This window comes from Micropterus dolomieu, linkage group LG20 (genome assembly GCF_021292245.1).
Source record: "Micropterus dolomieu isolate WLL.071019.BEF.003 ecotype Adirondacks linkage group LG20, ASM2129224v1, whole genome shotgun sequence".
NCBI lineage: Eukaryota > Metazoa > Chordata > Actinopteri > Centrarchiformes > Centrarchidae > Micropterus > Micropterus dolomieu.
Genome location: NC_060169.1, coordinates 761,550 through 780,725, shown reverse-complemented (window position 1 = coordinate 780,725; position 19,176 = coordinate 761,550). Strand labels below are relative to the sequence as shown.

General features: G+C 41.3%; 2 protein-coding genes across 2 annotated transcripts in view; one reads left to right on the top strand and one right to left on the bottom strand.

Annotated features, from left to right (window-relative positions):
• Positions 1 to 7,568, top strand: part of LOC123959243 (serine/threonine-protein kinase BRSK2-like) — a 50,629-nt gene extending 43,061 nt beyond the window's left edge. The window contains exon 16 of the mRNA XM_046033193.1: positions 4,006 to 7,568. Coding sequence (XP_045889149.1) covers positions 4,006 to 4,229 — 224 coding nt within the window. The 3' untranslated portion in view covers positions 4,230 to 7,568. The remainder of the gene's footprint in view (positions 1 to 4,005) is intronic.
• Positions 7,569 to 7,900: 332 nt separating this feature from the next.
• The window catches only part of LOC123959498 (ankyrin repeat and BTB/POZ domain-containing protein 2-like), a 24,770-nt gene continuing 13,494 nt past the window's right edge, over positions 7,901 to 19,176 (bottom strand). Inside the window, exons 4-17 of the mRNA XM_046033586.1 lie at positions 18,424 to 18,576; positions 18,120 to 18,285; positions 17,202 to 17,291; positions 17,019 to 17,120; positions 16,058 to 16,154; positions 15,719 to 15,854; positions 13,559 to 13,797; positions 12,828 to 13,006; positions 12,189 to 12,294; positions 11,992 to 12,094; positions 11,324 to 11,396; positions 11,165 to 11,233; positions 10,392 to 10,505; positions 7,901 to 9,552 (exon numbers count right to left, since the gene is read on the bottom strand). Coding sequence (XP_045889542.1) covers positions 9,331 to 9,552; positions 10,392 to 10,505; positions 11,165 to 11,233; positions 11,324 to 11,396; positions 11,992 to 12,094; positions 12,189 to 12,294; positions 12,828 to 13,006; positions 13,559 to 13,797; positions 15,719 to 15,854; positions 16,058 to 16,154; positions 17,019 to 17,120; positions 17,202 to 17,291; positions 18,120 to 18,285; positions 18,424 to 18,576 — 1,849 coding nt within the window. The 3' untranslated portion in view covers positions 7,901 to 9,330. The remainder of the gene's footprint in view (positions 9,553 to 10,391; positions 10,506 to 11,164; positions 11,234 to 11,323; positions 11,397 to 11,991; positions 12,095 to 12,188; positions 12,295 to 12,827; positions 13,007 to 13,558; positions 13,798 to 15,718; positions 15,855 to 16,057; positions 16,155 to 17,018; positions 17,121 to 17,201; positions 17,292 to 18,119; positions 18,286 to 18,423; positions 18,577 to 19,176) is intronic.

The following is a 19,176-nucleotide window of genomic DNA, read 5'->3' as shown; positions in this document are numbered from 1 at the left end:
ACGAGTTAAGAAGGAGGTGTGATTGGCGAGCAGATCTGTCACACAAGAATTTGCAACTACGTGACTGTTTTAACCGTCAGATGTGCTGTATAATTAATCGCCATCTTTACGATTAGCTAATGACGTTCTTTCAAATCGCAATTTCGATTTGAAAACGATTAATCGTTTAGCCCTAATGTAAATTAAGCTTGGCTAATTTGTGGTTAATGTGCTCTCTGCAAGCTAGTGTCGGTATTCAGACACGACCGTTTGTGGAAGGTGACCAAAGCTTCAGCCCGTGACCCTGTTTGGACAGCGTGTCTTTGTAGTTTAACAACACCCAACAGAGTTATTTGGTCTTCTCTGGTGAAACGATCAGCTGATCACGTCAGGTCAGTTTCAGGAGTCCGAATCTCCTGTATGTAGAATGAGGTTTTTTAGATTTGATCTTATGACAGAACAGAATAATTCAGTGAATAAATATAGTATAAAAAAGGAACAAGGACATCACTGCAAAAACATCGTAGCACGAGGATTCTGAGAATTTAAACACGCCTCTTTATAGGTTAGCTTATCCACTTTCATTAAAACTATTAAACCTCTTTTTAGTCAGATATCCACTGTAAACCTCACGTCTGCACTGTGACTATTGAACATAAGTGACTTTGCACGATTCTTTAAATATAAAGGTAGTTCAGTTGCACCTGGCCGTCCAGCCATGGATCCGCATAAGGAGCAAATCTTTCATCTTTGACCTGTAGAAACACATCTGTCAGAGCTACAATTGACTGAAACATTATAAATGTAAAGTAGAATGAAGGTAAAACCAGGGAACTCTGAGCTGAACATTCACCGTGTCTGGTGTTATCCTCTAAACTCATACAAAGAAGAAGTGCAGTGTGTTAGCCTGAGTGCTGCTGATGTCTGATGAAGCGCTGGGCCTCACTGAGTCGGTTGGTCTGACACTGTCCTCTGCTCTCAGATGGCTCTCAGCGCTCAGCTTCTTTGCCCAGTAAATCCTCCAAGCGTGGTAAGACCCAGAGCGACCGGGAGCTCCCGGCAAAAACACCTTAACTCTGGCTTTTAACACACACTGGCAACGTCCTGGAGGCCTGTCACCAACACACCCTGTTTGCACTAACACGTACGTGTGTGAGAGTGTGTGCTGCAAAAATATACGTTCAACTTAACAAGTCATTTAAATGCGAAAAGATATACACTTCTAATGTTCTATAAGAAATACATTATTCTACACTTTAACAGAAAACGGACATAACCAGAAACAAAACTAAAAGTCTCAAGGCACGCCAGCTGTAGCGTACGTCTGATGGTGGCGCCAGAGGAAAGTTCAGTAGGTTACTAAAACATTACATTTCTGGAAAATAATGTTGAGATGTCGCCCTTAACTGAAAGGCTGCACTGGCCAATTCCAGCACATTATGTTGTAAATTATTCTTCTGTGACCTCCGAAATCTCAACGTGTTGACAGACCTGCATGTCAAGCCAGCTGATTGGTTGGCTCGCCTGCTGTCAGGAGGCAGGTTCAACGCTGACAAAAAAACAATAACAAAACAGCCATGTAAATGTCTCCAAACAACTACGGTGCACGTTCACCTACATGCAGCCCAGAGACACGTTTCAGCCTTTATTCTTCTATTTGAATCCGTATCAATTTTATTAATGGAAATATTATATTTAACAGGACAATATAAAATATCTACATATTTATATAAGTACACTATGTAAAAAGTAACTTAACATATAAAACAAGAAACTGAAGATGTGAACTACAATTTCCATCACTGGATACAAGCTAAACAATTAGACAACGCATTAATAACTGAGCGAGCTGTGGAGCAACAACTAAGCTAACATCAAGCTAACGTCAACCGAGGAAGACTGTGAGTCAGTGGAAAGTGTTGAGAAAGCTAGTAAATGGAAGGGATGCACCAGTGCATGCAACCAATACTGATATCGGCCTGATACTGCCTCAAATAGCTGTAGTGGTGACAAGGGAGCCAGATCTTTTTAATCCAGTTACCCACGTACTACGCTGTGCGTCGGTAGACCCAAATATTTTGCTAGGAGAGCTAACATAGCATTTTGTTTTACAGAGTTAGGAAGCTTAATGTTGCCGTACACATAAAAGACTGATTCCCAGTCTCTTCCTCACAGTGAGGAATACAGATGGGTACTCTAATAGCCCAGGTATAGGTATCACGGCTGAAAAAGTCAGATCGGTGCATCCCTTGGGCGCTGCGTTAAGATGACTTTAAAAAAGAGATTGAAAAGATATAGATTGTGAATAATACCCGTCCCCCCCCCCCTCCTAAACCCACAGTAGATCTTAAAAACGTACTTTTTAAATGTATTAAATGCGCCTAATTCCAGCCTCTCAAATGTGAGAGTTTGCAGCTTTTTTTTGTCTTATGTGAAAATAGTTGTTTGATTAATTGCTTTAGCTCTAATTCACATGTCACAGCACGAAAAGACACGCTAAGATTTAAATAACTAAAAAAAAAAAGCCCCACCACCCAAAATACAGAATGTCCCTTGAGTTAGTGGCCTACTTAAACTCTTTCATTAAGAAGCAGTATCTTATTCCACTGAGGGGTTTAGGGTAGATTTGTTCTTTGGAGGACTAAATGATTCAATAGGATGGATATATTTCATTGTGTGAATGTGCAGCTCTTTACTGACCCGAGTAACCCTTTGCATGGTGATGCTTGATACTGGGTTGTTGCCCCCCCGCCTCCACACCTCATAAACTTTCCATATTTGAAATCACTGGAACAAAATATCAGACACCAGAAATGTACACGTCACTATGTTGTTGAAGAGGAATAATGGTAAGTTATCACAGAAATCCACATGTATTACTGTCCATCAGCAACAAAGCAAACAGGATGACGCTTCTCTCACTGTTTGAAGACTAACCTTGGCAATGATAAGTGTGTATTAATGTGTGCAGTGTGCTGTAATGTTGCATGTTTTTATTCACTCATGACTGTTTAAATGCACTTAACCAAAGAGCCTTTGTCCTAATACGGATGTTGGATGTTGTTGTGATGGATGTTGATGTGATGGAGAGTTAACAGGAGCTTTTGGAAGACATTCTTAAGAGAAGAACAGTTCGGTAAAAACATATAATCTAGTTAAAAAGTACAGTAGGCAAAAATTAGACAAACAATGAGCATCAGTCATTACATAGCAGGTTATTTGCACAAGCCTAGGTGTACTAAAAACTTGAAAAACTTTGCAGGCGGCTTGCTTTTAGCTAGCAGCATTGCTAGCCTGAACGAAGAAAAGCCGAGCCAGATTTTGATATTTCTGGCTCAAAAATAGAGAAAATAAAAAGGGTGATTTCCAAACCAGCTGAAACACTTGGAAAAAGATATGGTTTTATTTCTTTTTAAGGAATGTAAAACTATCTTGAACACAGTAATGATTAATTTCCCTCTAAGCTAAAAAAAAAAAAAAAAAAAAAAAAAAAATCTAAATCTTATTTCAGTAAAAAGCTGAAAGTAAGAACTGAACCCAGTTTGCTGGATTTGAAGTTTGATGCTGTTTGAAATGTCACAGGGCTTTTAAAAAAAAGACTATTTGCACATTTAATGATGATTAAAATGCCTCCTGCTCTTCCTTAGTGAATCTCTGGTACTGCCTGACACCTGAACTTGTCCTCCAGCGCTCCCGTTGGCTCTCCGCCCCAGCAGGGGAAACTGAGACTCTGAAGCCAACACTGCCCTCACATTGATTCTCATAAATACTAATTATGAGATTCCTTCCCCCTAAATGGCTCCTTTTGTTGCCACCTCTTTCGTCTTGAACAACCCTACCACCATTTCCCCTTTTTCCCGGCTAAAGAGTCTCCTTTCCTCCAGCTCCACTCCTTCTCCTCCTCATCCCTCCATCACCTCCTACTCCTTCTCTCCTCATGTTAACCCCATTGCTCATCTGTTGTTTGTTCTCTCTCTCTCTCTCTCTTGTTGTCTCTTTGTTTTTCTTTTCTTCCCGTCTGTGTAGGCAGCCCGTTGAGTAACTTCTTTGACGTAATTAAACAGCTTTTTTCAGACGAGAAGAACATCCAGGCGTCTCACTCCCCTGGCGCCCCCGCCACGCCTAGCTCCCCTGCCAAGCATGCCCCCAGCAGCAAGCCCAGCCAGCCCCCGCCCAATGACTCTAAATGCCCCCCAGGCAAAGACAAAACAAAGATGGCCGCCAGCAACAGGACACAGGAACAACCTTAAGGAGCGGTAGCTGTGCATGACTAGATGAAAGCAGTTATCAGGTCACTAAACAAGAGAACGACAGAGGAGAGCTGCCAACTTAGCCCTTTAGTTCGGAGTGAAAACAAAAAAAGAAATCTACTTTTTGCCTATACATTTTGTACTCTATAATGGGAATGGCTATTTCAGTTTAAAAGTTGATCAGTATTTTACAGTAAGTAGCAAATGTAGCTTTGTTGTCCCTACCTTCTGTCCCTCTCTGCGTCCTCGGGGGTCTTTCAGTGGGTGTGTGTCCTCCTCACATGTGTGATGGCTTGACTTGTCTCTGCCACCAGGGATCATCCATAATAGCTATTAACCTCCTCGAGACCGGCCGACAGCGGCCCGCTCGCGGCATGCCGCCACCGAGAGTCCGAAACAGAAGAAAAGACAGAGGACCCCTTCCCTTTGTCACTTCACTTCCTCCCCCCCTCTTCAAATCCTTTCTCCAGCTGCATCCGTAGAGTCCACTTCTCCCCGCCACAAGACCAAACCGACACATCTCAGAAGAGTTGTAAAAAGAAAAAAAAAGCCTTAAGACAGTGATGTTTGTCTACACATACATCCCCCCTCTTCTTTTGTCTTTCTTCTATTTCTCCCACATGTACATAAAATAAAATAAAAAAAACACACATACTGTATGTACTCAACACAAACATGACTTCTTTGCGGGATGTAATGACTTGCACACGCTGACAAACAGGAAGCAGGAGCGGTGGAAGAAGAAGCGGAGACGGACGGGCGAACGCTGGCTGGATTGTAATTCTTTTTAATGTTGTCTTTCTTTGTGAACGGCAGGATTTCTGAGCTCTCTCTGTGACGTTTCTGTAAATGGGTTCCTGCAGATAAAAGGCTGCCCATAAAAGTATGATAAAGGGGGCGGGAGGGGAGGTGATATTAACATAAATGAATGATCTATTCTGTTGTACAGATTAAATAATGTTACGTATGTACAAAAAGTGTAGTTGTGACATTATGTTTTAGAGTTGTTTCCATATTTTGTTTTGTATTCCTGTAAACGGCCTGGTCACACCGGCGTTTAACACGGCGAGTTTTCACAGAGAAATCAATTCATTCCAGAGAAATCGCTGCAAGCTTGAGGCGCAGTAAATTCGTGCAAATATTTTCATTCAACTTTGGTGAACACACACATTTGCGTTGTTGACCAAAAGCAAGCCGTCTCTCGACAGCACTGAGCTTTGAGGAAACAGAGCTTGAAGAGTCCAAAATGGAGGAAGCTATCGTAGCTTGTTAGCTGGAACGTCACCATCAACCTTTATTTAAGCTCCTTAGTTGGGAGTACACAACAACAACAGGAATTGTTTGTAGGCAGGAGGCGATGGTACAAATACGTCCTTTTAAAAACAGCTCAGTACAAAAAAAATAAGAAAGATCCTCAAATGTAATGCGGATAATGTGACCGAATAACGCTCACATGTTCCAGCGGGCTAGCATGTTTGTGGTTATCTCCCCAGCTTCCTCTGAGTTATTAAGCCTCTAGAAGAATAGAGAGCCAATTTCGCCCCACGGGACGTTATTTTGGAAAAAGTATGTATTTTGTTTGAAAGACTGTCGTAAAACAGTAAAGTAGCATTTAGGTTTGTGTGAAACCGCTCAATGAACTACATTTCTCGTCTTGCCAAATATACTAGGTAACAAGCTGGGACTACTGACGTTAGCTTCAGTCACTGAGAGAAACAGTTATGACGTCACAAACGTGACTTTTGGGCTTGTGGTCTGTGTAATTACGTATTTTCAGTTTTATGACAAACTGCTACTTTCTTGACTTTCAAATTGACAAACGTATGTAAAATTCAGGGCCCAATTTAAGAGAATTTTAGCTATGACTGAAGCTAATGTGAAAGAGCTTCCGTGTGTAGATGATGTGATGAAAGGACCAGAAATCCTTGGATTAAACACATCGGGTGAGATACATCTGTGCGTGGTTCCTAGCTAGTAGCAAGCTAGCAATGAACGTTAGCTTAGCATTATAGAGATAACATGTTGGTGACATATGTTGTGTGAGACGAGAGCTGTTTTTCACACAAAACTAAATGTTACTTTACTGTTTTACGACAAACTGAGACTCTCTTGACTTTAATTATCTTTTAAATTGACAAACGTGTGAAGTTCAGGGCGGAATTCAAACAGAATTTAAAAGAGTCTCTCGCCGTTGACTACCATACATATTTTTTTCCAAAGTAACGTCCCATGGAGGTCCGCGGACTTAGGTTCTCTATATATTTCACAAAGATCCAGATTAATTTCGCCGTGCCACTTTCTGGTGTGACCAGACCGTACAAGTCTCCTTTTCCTTTTGCACTTTTGAAAAGTGAATCAGATTTGGGTTCAGTTACACCATGTCAGGGCATTTTTTATTATAATTTCTACAATATTGAACTGCTGTGTATATATTTTTGTACTTTATTGTATTGTCATTTTTTTGTTATTAATTTATTCTCAGTTATTTATAAGAAAGATGTAGAGAATGTTTTCTTAAGGGTCAAATTATTTAAGGATATTTTTGCCATGTTTAAGTTATTTTAACAGCGAGAAAAATCTCGTTTGTGAGCATTCGTTTCCTTTTTCCCGGCTTTTTTGACGAGAGAAACCTTGTAATATACGTTTTTGAAAAATTATTTACCGTAATTTAAGAATGTAGACGTAGCCTCTTTGAGAGGAACAAACCCTTTTGTTGATAATTGTCGGCTCCTTCTCCCCCATCGTGTGTATGATGACTCAGATCTCACCAAACACTCTGTAAATAAGCCGAGTTTACTGACAAGCTTATTTAAAAAACCAAGGGGACTCCTAATCTTAGCTTTGACCTCGTACGGTTGTTTGCATGTTCAGCATTCGTCTTTTCTTTGCATGTTGTTGTTGGAATTGTTCTCCTGTTCCCTTTTTCTCTCTCCAAACTTATTTATGTATTTATGTTCTTTATGTGCATTTGTTTTAATTTGCCTTTTGATTTTTTATTTTATTTAATATTTTCCCGCCGTCCTCTTCCTCCTTTTTGATTACTGTCTACACACAGTAACCGTGCAACGCATCCTCCTTACTCATTCTCTCAAAGAGGGACCTCTCTGGCGATCGGATCGCTCACCAGCTGGGTGGGTGTTGGGTTATCAGAGAGAAAAATTAAAGCAATACCTTTCATTGTTCGCTTTCCTCTTTTTCTACTGGGGGAATCCAGAGCACACAGATTGGACTCGGAGCACGGAGCGCTACTACTGAGCAGGATAACCACTGGCAATGTATTCCCTTGTGATGTTACTGTGAACAACTTCAGTGCTAAAGGAAATAAATCTGTTGACTTTGGAGCGGTGTGCACATTGTTTTTTGGTTACGAGATGTTTATTTACCAAAATTATATACATATTTTACATATTCAGAGTTGATAATCTTCATGCAGCTGCACAGGATTTACATTATAAATATCTTCCCTTCACACTGTCAATTAATCTGTCAATCATTTTCACGTTTAATAGGTTTGTTTGGTCCATAAACTGTCAGAAAATGGTCGATCAATGTTTCCCCAAAGCCCAAGATGACATCACTTAAATGTCTTGTTTTGTCCACAACCCAAATATATTCGGTTTACTGTCATACAGGAATAAAGAAACCAGAAAATATTCACATTTGAGAAGCTGAAATCAGAAAATTTTTACTTTTATTATTATTTTTTTTTACTCAAAACGATGAACAACTAATTGATTAATCGACTAATCGCTGCAGCTCTAATACCGTCTTTGAGTTGCTGCAGCTGTACGGAGCCGCATTAACTTGCTTTCTGCAAAACTGCACATTTGTTAAAAAAAAAAAAAAAAGCTAAAATGGATCAGCAGTAATATTGAGTCGATGCGAATGTATGAGGGTAGTAACTGTTTCAGTGCAGTGACTGGTTCACCAAACCAGGTTTGCGAAACATCACCCAGCGTTTCAGATTTTTCAACATTCTGATGCAGGGGCCGCAGTAAAAAGATTAGATTAGATTAGCTAGCCTTACAGTGGGTAAACTAATGACAGGCTAGAACTAATACTAGATTTTTATATAGCAAGTATCCAAGCAAGGACACTAAACCAGGTTACATAGTTTAATAGTTAGTGCAAGCTAACAAAATCTGCTATTGGCGGCTGTAATTTCTGAAAATCAAGGACCAATTGCATCAAAGGTTTTTAATCTGCCAGCGCTGTGACTATAAACTGCATACGAGATTGGAAAGGTGTAGTAGAAATAGTCACACACAAAAGTGTGTTGGATTAAATACGCTGACTCCATCTTTAACATTTATGCTTCATATTGTGGCTTCAGTGTACAGTTTGAGTTTAGACCTTAAAAATGTGACTTAGACGTTTGGTGACTCCAACCATGGGTGGTACAAGAGAATATCTGCCTACTTACACGGTAGCTTTTGCTCCGTGATGATATTAGGGTGTGCAGTTCCCCAGATAGCCAGTTAACAGGGCTCTGACGCTGATCTTTACAGGCTACACACATCCAATAAACATACATTTAAACAAGAGCTTTAGTAAGGCTTGATTTAAATATTTTTTGAACACATGGCCTGAGGTAATGTCTTGTTTCTAGAGATGTCCTGACACAAGTGAAACCACAAAAAGATTAATCTATTACAGCAATGACTTTTCAATTATGCCCGTCACAGTTTACAACAGTCAAAGGTGACGTCTTCAAGCTGCTTAATTTGTCCGACCATCAGTCAAGGAAACCGAAACTATATGTGACTTACAGTGACAGGAAACCGCTAATACTCAAAAGGTAAAACACGCAGCCAGGAGGTCTGTTATTTTTAGTTAAATGAATTAAGTTTCTGCATCATCGATCTGCATACATCTCTACAATGTTCACTTGTGTCGAGATTAATAAATAGGAGGAATAACTTGTTAAAACACTGACTGTGTTTTCAGTCTATTCTTCTTCTTCTTCTTCTTCTTCTTCTACGCTAACGTGTTCTCCCTTTAAGGACTAAGGTTCAAAACACATAAATGGCTACTATTCCCAAACACACATACCAGCGTGGCAGAACACAGGGCAGCAGCCTCCGCTACCACCGGACTATTTCTACCCTCGACATGTAGAGTGGAGGGTGTAAACTCTGCGGATTAGCGTGGCCTCCAAAACCCTCAGCAGAACCTGGTCCTGGGTGCCCACGCCTGGGCAGAGGAGCTCCTGACCGACACCGCCCAGAAGTAGGTGGTGGAAGTCCTCTTGGTCCAGGAGCCGATCCATGTTCTGCAAGAAGAATCCTTCGCAAAATCTGTAGAGTTCAGCTCCTCCGTGGTGCTAAAGAAAGACAAACACACACACGACAAATTAGAGTTCATCACTGTGATCGGCTTCAGCCAGTAAACAAATAGGAAATGAAACGGATTATTAAACTGAGTTGTTTCTGAGAGGTCAGGTGTGGGACAGGGCCTGTCCTTTACTATGTTTTACTGAAACATAAAATTCAAACTGGACAACTCATTGTGACATTATATGCAGGTGACCTGCAGAATTATGTGGCTGTTATTTTGCTCAAGTACATAATGACCCTGAAATGATATTAAAAACCACGTGCTTATTCTGCGTGAGTTTGGTTTCCTTTAACAAGAATTAGTTTCCAGAAGCTTATTCAAATCAAACCTGTTTCGATTCCCAGGTCAGTTTTGTGTATTGAGAACTAAGTCTTAATATATCAAACTTTGATATTACGTGTAATTTACTCATAATTGTTAAGGACGTTTCCCCTAAGAATCTATGTAATAAACACAAACCTCTGAGACATTTATCTGATTTTAGTTAGCTGTGTTGATTTATAAGCACATGTTGGAATTTCTTCTGTAAATTTGCTGGTTAATACCAAATTACTTAAAAGAGTAACACACAGCACTTATTTTCTATTAAATTACATTAAACTAGGGACCTAAAGCATTTACCAAGCTTTTCAAAAAAAATAAATAAAAATGGAATGAAGAAATTTGAACGCAGAATAAAATTCACAAAAATCTAAATCAAAAAAACTGGGACTGCAGTCCGAGTTAAAGTCATGTGACAGTGTGGGTTTAATGTCTAAAGGAGCATGAAATATCCGCAGCTCCATCCTCTAGTAAAGCTCTTCGTGTCGTCATGTGTTTTTGTACCTTGGCGGTCTGGTAGATGTTGACGACGTTGTCCAGAGTCAGACTTTGCGACAGCTTCATCTCACAGCACCTCTGCAGACTTCTGAGCTGGAAGAACGTGGCCCCTGGCAGCAGCTACAGAAACAGTCACAACACGGTTCATACAACAGGAAATATTTAAAAGTTCTGCTTCATAGATAGATGACAAGAAAAACTGTCAATATGTTTTGGCCCAATATAAGATCGTTTTCTAAATGTTTGTTTCTTTAGTTGTCTATGAAGATTCTCAGTCATCCAGGTCATAGTTCTCCAACGATGGTTAAAATCAAGGGCAACTGGACTTGGTTGAAGATACTGGAAGACGTTTCGTCCCTCATCCAAAGGACTTCTTTAGTTGCTTTTTCTCCAGAACTATCATCATCATGCCTATAAGCACCTTTTATTTAATTTGCTCTTCAAAATGATAACTACACTGCAATAAACATGTTGATTTGGTCCAATTATACTAATTTGATTGCCCAATTTGGACATTTTCACTTAGGGGTGTCCTCATTTTTGTTGCCAGCGGTGTCTTACCCACTGCGCCATCACCACCCACACTGTTATACAAGCTGCACGCTCACTACTTTACACTGTAGCAAAGTGTCATTTCTTCAGTGTGTCACATGAAAAGATTTAATCAAATATTTACAACAATGTGAGGGGCTTACTCACTTTTGTGAGATACTGTATCTCCAATGTAAAAACCAAACTCTGAGATGCAACTACAGCAGGTAACAGGTGAGTGTTTTTACCTTCATGGCTTCAGCGTGGGAGACAGTCAGTCCCTCGGTTCCTCCACAGTACAGAGACTTCATCATCATCTACAGAGAAAAACACTTCAGTATCAGCAAGTGGACCGAACAGCCATCAGTCTCATTCATACCAGAGGGCAGAAGGTAAAGGTGTCCTACCTGGAATGTGCTGTAGGTCATGTGACTGATGTGGATGATATTGTCGGGGGAATCACAGAGCATCAGTCGAAACCTGACGGGACAAAACACACATCAGTTTTATATTTAAAATGACAATGGTGGTGACATTTAACACATTTTGACTACATCTGCTTCAGGGTTCCCCAGTTTCATTAAAAAGTACATGGTTTAATTTGATTTTTAAATGTATTTATTGGTTTAGATAAACGGAAACATTAGAATTTTTCAACCCTGGACCCTATTTGGGACAACATTTTTTGAAATAGGTCAAGTATTGAGCGAGTACACTCAGTCAGCAGCAGCGAAACAGGGCTGCAAAATAACAGTTTGGGTAATTGCACCCTGTCAAGTACGTCCATCAAAGTGCTTGTTTTTGCCAGTGGATGGCTCAGATTGTCTGACAACATTATGGAAAGGACCTTTTTTTAAAAGAGTAAAATCCTTTTTGTTTAACCAGAGGCAGTCTCTACATGGCTCTCGTCAAAGCCACCAGACTCCCTTGACAAAAAAACATTACAAAAAAGCTGGTTTTAAAATAGTTTTACTGGTAGAAAATATTTGTCTAGTGTTATTGAGATTAACAGGTTGGGAAACCTCAATGGAAAAATTAGGAACCATTAATAGTCATTATTATTCAGAGATCAGACCGTTCAGAGGCCGACATCAGCAGCACCCGATGGGCGAAGAACGGACGCCCGTCCACCATGAACGTCACGTCCGACATCTCCTGGTTGTTGAGGAAGTGAATATCTGACAACAGGGACAAAAACATAATCCTTCACGTTTTCACCCGCAACAAATCACCCAATCGATAGGTTGTCACATGACAGCAGTGCCGTGTTACCTAACTGTGTAGACAGGGTGACGTCCATGGGTGGGATGGGAGGAACAGGGGAGCAGCTGTAGCAGTGAGCAAACACAGACGCCAGCCGCTTGGTGACCACGTAGTCCTGCAGAGGAAAAACAACATGAAACGTTAAGTAACTTCTCCGCACGGATATTCAGCTGTCAGCTCGGGCACTGAAACATCTGACCAACAGCAGCACGACGTGTTCATGTTTGCTGTTTCTGTTTGGAGGGGGTTCGTTTGCAAATCAGAGCTCACTGACAATCCGTGGCCATTTTTCTGTTGCCATTTTTGACTTTTACTGTTAATTCCTGCAGTCTGTCTCTTTTCTTGGCTAGACAAAAAACAGACAAGATGAGATGAAATACATATTTAACTCTCAGAACGACAGCAAATAAGCTTCACTGAAAGCAGGACATGCTGAAACGTGACACTGAGGGTCAAGTTAAAGGGTATCTTCTGGGCTTGACAGTTATATTTGAGGATCTTATCATTTTAAACTAAGATAAAGCAATTATTTTTTTCCTATACTGGACAATTATTATGTAAAGCTCAGATGAGACGTAGCCACAGAGCTGTAAAATAATCTAAGTTTTATGTTGTTTGAAGCATAAACAGAGAGGCGTTCAGGCGTACCTTGCTGGTCTCTAACATGCTGAACATTAGTGGTATGCCTGTGGAGAGGAGCTCGGGGCTGTAGTCCTCCGTCCTGATGCTGGGGAACTCCGTGAGGAGGGAGACGAGGACTTTGTCCCTGCACAGCTGCTGGGCTCTGTGGAGAGACTCCAGCCAGATGTGGAGCCTCCAGGGAACACCTGCACAGAGCGGGAAGGTGGAACAATGACGGAGGTCTTGTAGTTTCAGACTGAAGCAGTCCTTTGTTAAGAAACCGTGGCTAGTTATAGGGCCCACTGGTGGTGACATGCAGTACAATACTGCCCCTTAAAAAGGCGCACAGCAGCAGCTCATGCAGCTTTTATACATTAGAAAATACCAAGCTGTGAGCAGGCGATTGTCGTTTTGCATTTCAGCTTAAGTGTCACAGCTGCTTTCCTGTATGACTTTTTTTCCAGAACAATTTTCAGAGTGAACCAGAGGTCCAATTTTAAAAATTGTAGTTTTTACTGTTTGCACCTGTTTAAAGCAACAGCAGGGTGGCATTTTCTAGTACATTCAAACACACTTCGTCTTTCCTGTTATCAAGGTTTTGATTCAGACACCTGCACTCAAAGTTCAGCTCTACGGTGTGACAATATAACATGTTAGTTTAGATTTAATAAATAAAACTTCTATAAATGAGTCTAATAAACGACAAACAGAAAGCCTTTCAATGGAACAGAAATGATGTCAGAGCATCATGAGCTCACCCATCTCTCTGAGCTCCAAGGTTACATCCAGGTAACCGTGCTCAGCGCTGTAGTACGCCGCCTGCTGCAGGGCCTTCATCCTGGCCTTACACAGCCTGGGAACAGGGCTCTGTGAGTCCGGAGCTGGAGTTTGTCCATCCTCCTCCTCCTCCTCTACTCCTTCAGCCAGGATTTCCTCCAGAGAGAGGACGTCCTCCTTCCTGTGCTGAGGCTGTAGCAGCAGCCTCCTCAGGATGTTCCTGCAGGAGACCAGACGACAGGTGAGGCTTTGTTTGATCTTCTCGCGCTGTTATGCATCATCCTGGGATTTTAGCTTGTGTGTGATTGTGTGTCTCACCCCCATATACAGTATGTATCGTACATGAGTGGATAAACGTTTCACACGAAGCAGTTTCTTCTAAATACTTTTCATGCTAAAACGGTAGCTTGTAGTTCTGCTGTGTGGAGTCTAGCTACTGTATCCTATAGGTCCGATTCTACTGGAGCATCCATCACAGGCAGGTATTTCTGCCTGCTCCTTCCCTGCTACTACAGCAGAAACAACCTTAGGGCAGCACTTAGATATTTTTTCACCTCAAAGAACGCTTTCTTTTAATATAATTCTTGTTCTACTAAAATAAATATTACCACCTAATCTAACAAATAAGATTGAATAACATCAGAAAAAAAGAATCAATGTCAATTTAGATTGATTATCCACTGTTCCATTTTTAAAACCCAGGAAAAGAATGATGTTACTGGGAAGTAGTCATCTTAAAAATCACAGCTAACCTTCAGCCCTATTAGAGCCGATTCAAATGAATATGAGAAAATTACAGACAAATCTTTATTACTATTTATAACAGTTGATAAATTACAGTTTTTAAAAAAAGACACGGAGACAGATTCTTCTCATGTTATGAGTGTTGTCATTACAACGTTTGTCCACCAGAGGGCACTGGTCAGTTCCCCTGCTGACAACACAAACCGCAATCAGCTGACATGATCAGCTGTACTTTTGTTTTGTGGTGGCAGAAAATTGTTTCCTTATTTACTAATAATCTTTTATGCAAGTATTTATAAGAGTACTACTTTTCTATTAGTATTATTATTATGTGTTATATTTTCTTTTTAATCTTTAACCTGTTCCTTTTATTATTATAGTCTGTCCACATGTGTACGCTTTAGGTCAGGGTTGTGGAGTTGTTATTTCGTTTTCCCTCACTAGCTGTTCCTCTCCTTCCTTGACTGGTCTTTTTTTCCCCAAAACATAGAAACTCAGACTGTGTAAATGATCATGCAGCTCTGGGCCAGACCTTAGTGACTGTCTGAGGAGACAGAACCTCTGGTCCAGCTGATTTGTGTTGTAGTACTTTGTTCTGTTGAGGTGAGTGCTGATCGGGTGCACCTGGGACCGGGGAGCCAGTGGAGATAAAGCTCCACTTGGTCAAACTACTTTGTCTTCTCTGCAATCCAGACGTCAACCATGGCCTGACCACCCCGACTGCCACATCTTGCTTTGGGTTTATTTACGTTACAGAGACACACCTTGCACATTTAAATAGTTATGTTTAGTCACTCTTTTGTTAAATAAATCACTTTTTGGTCATTTATGCTGCCTCGTTCCCTCTTTTGTCACGGCCCTTGAGCCAGGTTGTGACAGCCATAAACATCTCGTATCGGTCGGGCTCTAAACCCTAACACTTGTGAAATGCATTCCAGCAGATAAAGAGTAAGAAAAATTTTTTATTCCACTTTCCAAAAGGTAGTTCAGGAAACTCAAAGTGTCGACTTTGAAAGAAGGCTAAATTTGGGGTGGTGATGGCGCAATGGATAAGGCACATGGCTTTGGTGTGAGAGAGCAAGACACTTAACCCCTCGTTGCTCCAGAGGCGTGCGACCTCTGACATATATAGCAATTGTAAGTCGCTTTGGATAAAAGCGTCAGCTAAATGAATAAATGTGAATTTGACAGTGCGAGGCAAGGAGACCATTTTCACCATCTGTCTGCATCTTGTATCGACACAATGTCTTTGTGCCGACAGAAATCTAAAGAATCAGTGGAAACAGGAAATGGCTTTTGTCTTTGTCTTGTCTGTTTTATGTAAACCACTTTATAGCAAAGAAGTACAATACAAATACACTATTATATTGCTGTAAGTAGCTGGATAAATGGCTCACCGGTGTCCGTGTGCGGCAGCATAGCTGAAGCAGTTCATGTCCTCATACAGCGGTGATGTCAGTGAATTCCCATGATGCACTCTGAGCAGAGGGTCTGCTCCATGGGCGAGCAGCAAGCTCACCATCTCATAGTGTCCTGGGAAAATGAAACATTTAGTTGGATTTATTCCAGAGAGAGAAACATCATCTGTACCCATGAGTAAAAACAAAATGTCTAAAGTATGTTTGCGGTGATGTAGAAACAGAATGTCCATCAGTACAGAATCAGTTCTGTATTGTCAGAGCATGGAATTTGATTTAATCTGGCCAAACACACTGAGGTCTCCACTAAGAAGATACCTGCAGCAGCAGCTAGCTGTAGCGGCGTCTCAGCTGAGCTCTCCTGACCGTCCTGCAGGGCTCCTCCCTCCACATCTGCTCCGGCCTCCAGCAGCAGCTGCCAGCATGATGAGAGGACACCGTTAGAGAGAGGTTTACACTGACCCGCGTCCTCCGAGCTGAAGCCACTTTCTTTATAACTCAACACCTTCTCCGGTTGAAGGGTTCAAGTCAGTTTTACCTCTGACCACACGCACCAGTGACGTCACAGTGTACCGACACAACCTGGGGTGCAGCTCTACATCACTGCAGCCAGCAGAGAAGTCAAAGCAATCGAGGACAGCCAAAACTATATTTTCAGCTGCTGTTAAGTCTTTAAAAAGGAGCAGTTCAGCATTAAATCATCTTACTTTGAGTCAAAAGAGACAAAGACCAGTGAAAAGTGCCAGCTTAGCTCCAACAACTGTCTTAATCAATCTCCCCCAAAAAAACAAAACACTGAAACTGCTAAAAACTAAAACAAACAATAAAAATTTTCAAAAACTAAACTAGAGAAGCCCCTTCAAAATGAATTCAAACTAAACTGAAAATAATAGGTCAAAACAAATAAAAAATTAAACTAATGAAACATCCAAAACTATAGTAACCTTGCTCAGAACTGGAAGTTAACATCTTTTTAACATTCAAACTGCTTCCTGTTTCTCAACCTGAAATAGTATTAAAACACTGTTCTAGTTTCAGGAAGTTTGATCAGAAAAGAGTTTGGCAACATATCAAAAAAGAAAAAGACGTACGAATGTTAACTTATTTCATAAATGTTGCTGAAACCAGGTCGTACGACGACAAACCAGCCGTTTCTCCTCAGCCCAAAACACTGTTCTCTTCCCCCGAAAGACTGAAGTGGAACATGCATTTACTTTGTGTAAAGGAGCAACCCGCTGACATGTCTCTCACTGCTGTTCTGTTCGGTCTGGACCCTCACCTGAGCCACAGACAGGTGACTGTGCAGCACAGCGAACGTCAGAGCCACCCAGCGCCGACTGCCGGGGTGAACCGACGGGTGTCTGCCGGAGCAGCCTGGGACCTGAACAACACACACAGAGTCGCCTCAGTCACAAAGACACTAACCAGCTGCCATGTACAGAGTCAGCAGCTGTGTTTCTACCTGCAGGTCCAGGTTAGCGCCGGCCTCTATGAGCATCTGCACCAGAGCTTCATCTCCTGCGGCAGAGGCGTACATCAGAGGAGTCATTCCCTGCAGGAACAAACAGTCCAGAGTTTGGTCCCTTTAATAATTCTTGTAAGATTATGCAAAACTGAAGTGTTTCTTTAGGTGTTTGGGATACTGAACCGTTTCCCTCTCTGTCTGACCAATCACAAGCTTTGATGGTGAAGATAAACCTTAAAATTACCGGTGAGAAACTAATAGATGTGAATTCTCTTCGTAACCAACAGATTCTGCGTAAAGCAGCGAGCACGTTATCTTCTTCAGATCGCGTTCTTCAAAGTAAATTTTTCTCCGTTGCCAGCAGGACGTCATTACCTGCTTTAAAAGCCACACTAGCTCCACTCTTCTTCATTTATCCCTTCAGCAATTAGACTTTTAAATGGATAGACTCCTACAACAAACTTTCACTGACTGCTGCTACCATGAACACAAATATAAAATAGGAAGTAATGTGTTTTCCCCAAAAATACAAAAGAAACATGCGTCTCCCTCCTTCAAGTATTTTTGCAGCCAACAACCTTTTGTCCAAATTTTTATTATTTAGACGGGCCGCTCATAACAGAAAGCTGGATTAGAGAATGTTCTTTTAAAATGGTTAAATAAATAAAAACCCTTAACTGAAGAAAATTATGGAAAGGCTGATAAACGTTCTTAAAAGTGGAGACCTGGAATGAAGTGCAGATTTTGGGCAGTTTGCATTCATGTTTTAGCTGCACATTAACATAATAAAGTATTGATTTATTAGTTTCAAGCTGTAGAAAAAGACATAATCACAATATTTAACTTGTGCAGCACTGCATCCTGATGCTTCACCTGACTGACACGTTTACACAGCCTTCTTCACTCCCTTCTCACCTGGTCGTCCTTGGTGTTCACCCCTTCAGCTCCCAGAAGCCGTGTGGCCTGCTGGACCAGATCTGCTCGGCCAGACGAGAGCATCCTGAAGCCAAGATCCAGCTGGAACTTTGCTGAAGCTGCTTCTGCATCTAAATATTTGAACGACTGGAAAGAGCACTCCGACCTGCAGAGTTTCAATCCATATCAGAGCAGGACTCCTGAGATATTCACCTCAACATTCACCACAGCCTCTCTACCGTCGTGTCGCTAAGGTAATATGAACAAGCGTGTCAAATACTGTCCGTGCTCATTGGCTCCTTACTTTAGCTGCCTGGGCTCACAGTCCAGTCCTGGGAGGAGCTGCCTGGCTGTCTGTCTGACATCATCGCTGTCCACCAATAGGCTTCGGCGATGCTCAGCGTGCACCACGGCGACTCTGATCCACTCCATGAGAGGAGGGAGGAGCAGGAACGGCCTGGGTGAAGGTTCAGTAATAATAATAATCTTTATTTGTAGAGCACTTTTCAAAAACAAGTTACAAAGTGCTTTAACAAGTGTAAAGACAATAATACAAAAACAATACAAGATAAAAGCATGAAAACATTGAAAAGACTAAAATACAGATAAATATAAAATTAGTAAAATAGAATAAAAATAAAAGGGATAAAATAAAGTCAAATAAGATCGGGAAAGGCTCTCCTATAAAAGTATGTTTTAAGAAGGGACTTAAAAGAGTTCACTGACTCAGCCGACCTGATTTCCTCGGGCAGGCTGTTCCAGAGCCTCGGGGCCCTGACAGCAAACGCTCTGTCCCCTTTAGTTTTCAGTCGAGACTCTGGAACAGACAACAGACCTCTGCCCGAGGATCTCAAGGTACGTGCTGGTGCGTATGGGACTAAAAGGTCAGAAATATAACAAGGCGAGAGGCCATGAAGAGCTTTAAAAGTGATCAATAGAATTTTAAAGTCAATTCTAAAACATACTGGGAGCCAGTGTAATGAAGCTAAAATAGGAGTAATGTGGTCATATTTCTTTGTTCTGGTTAAAAGCCTGGCAGCTGAGTTCTGGACAGTCT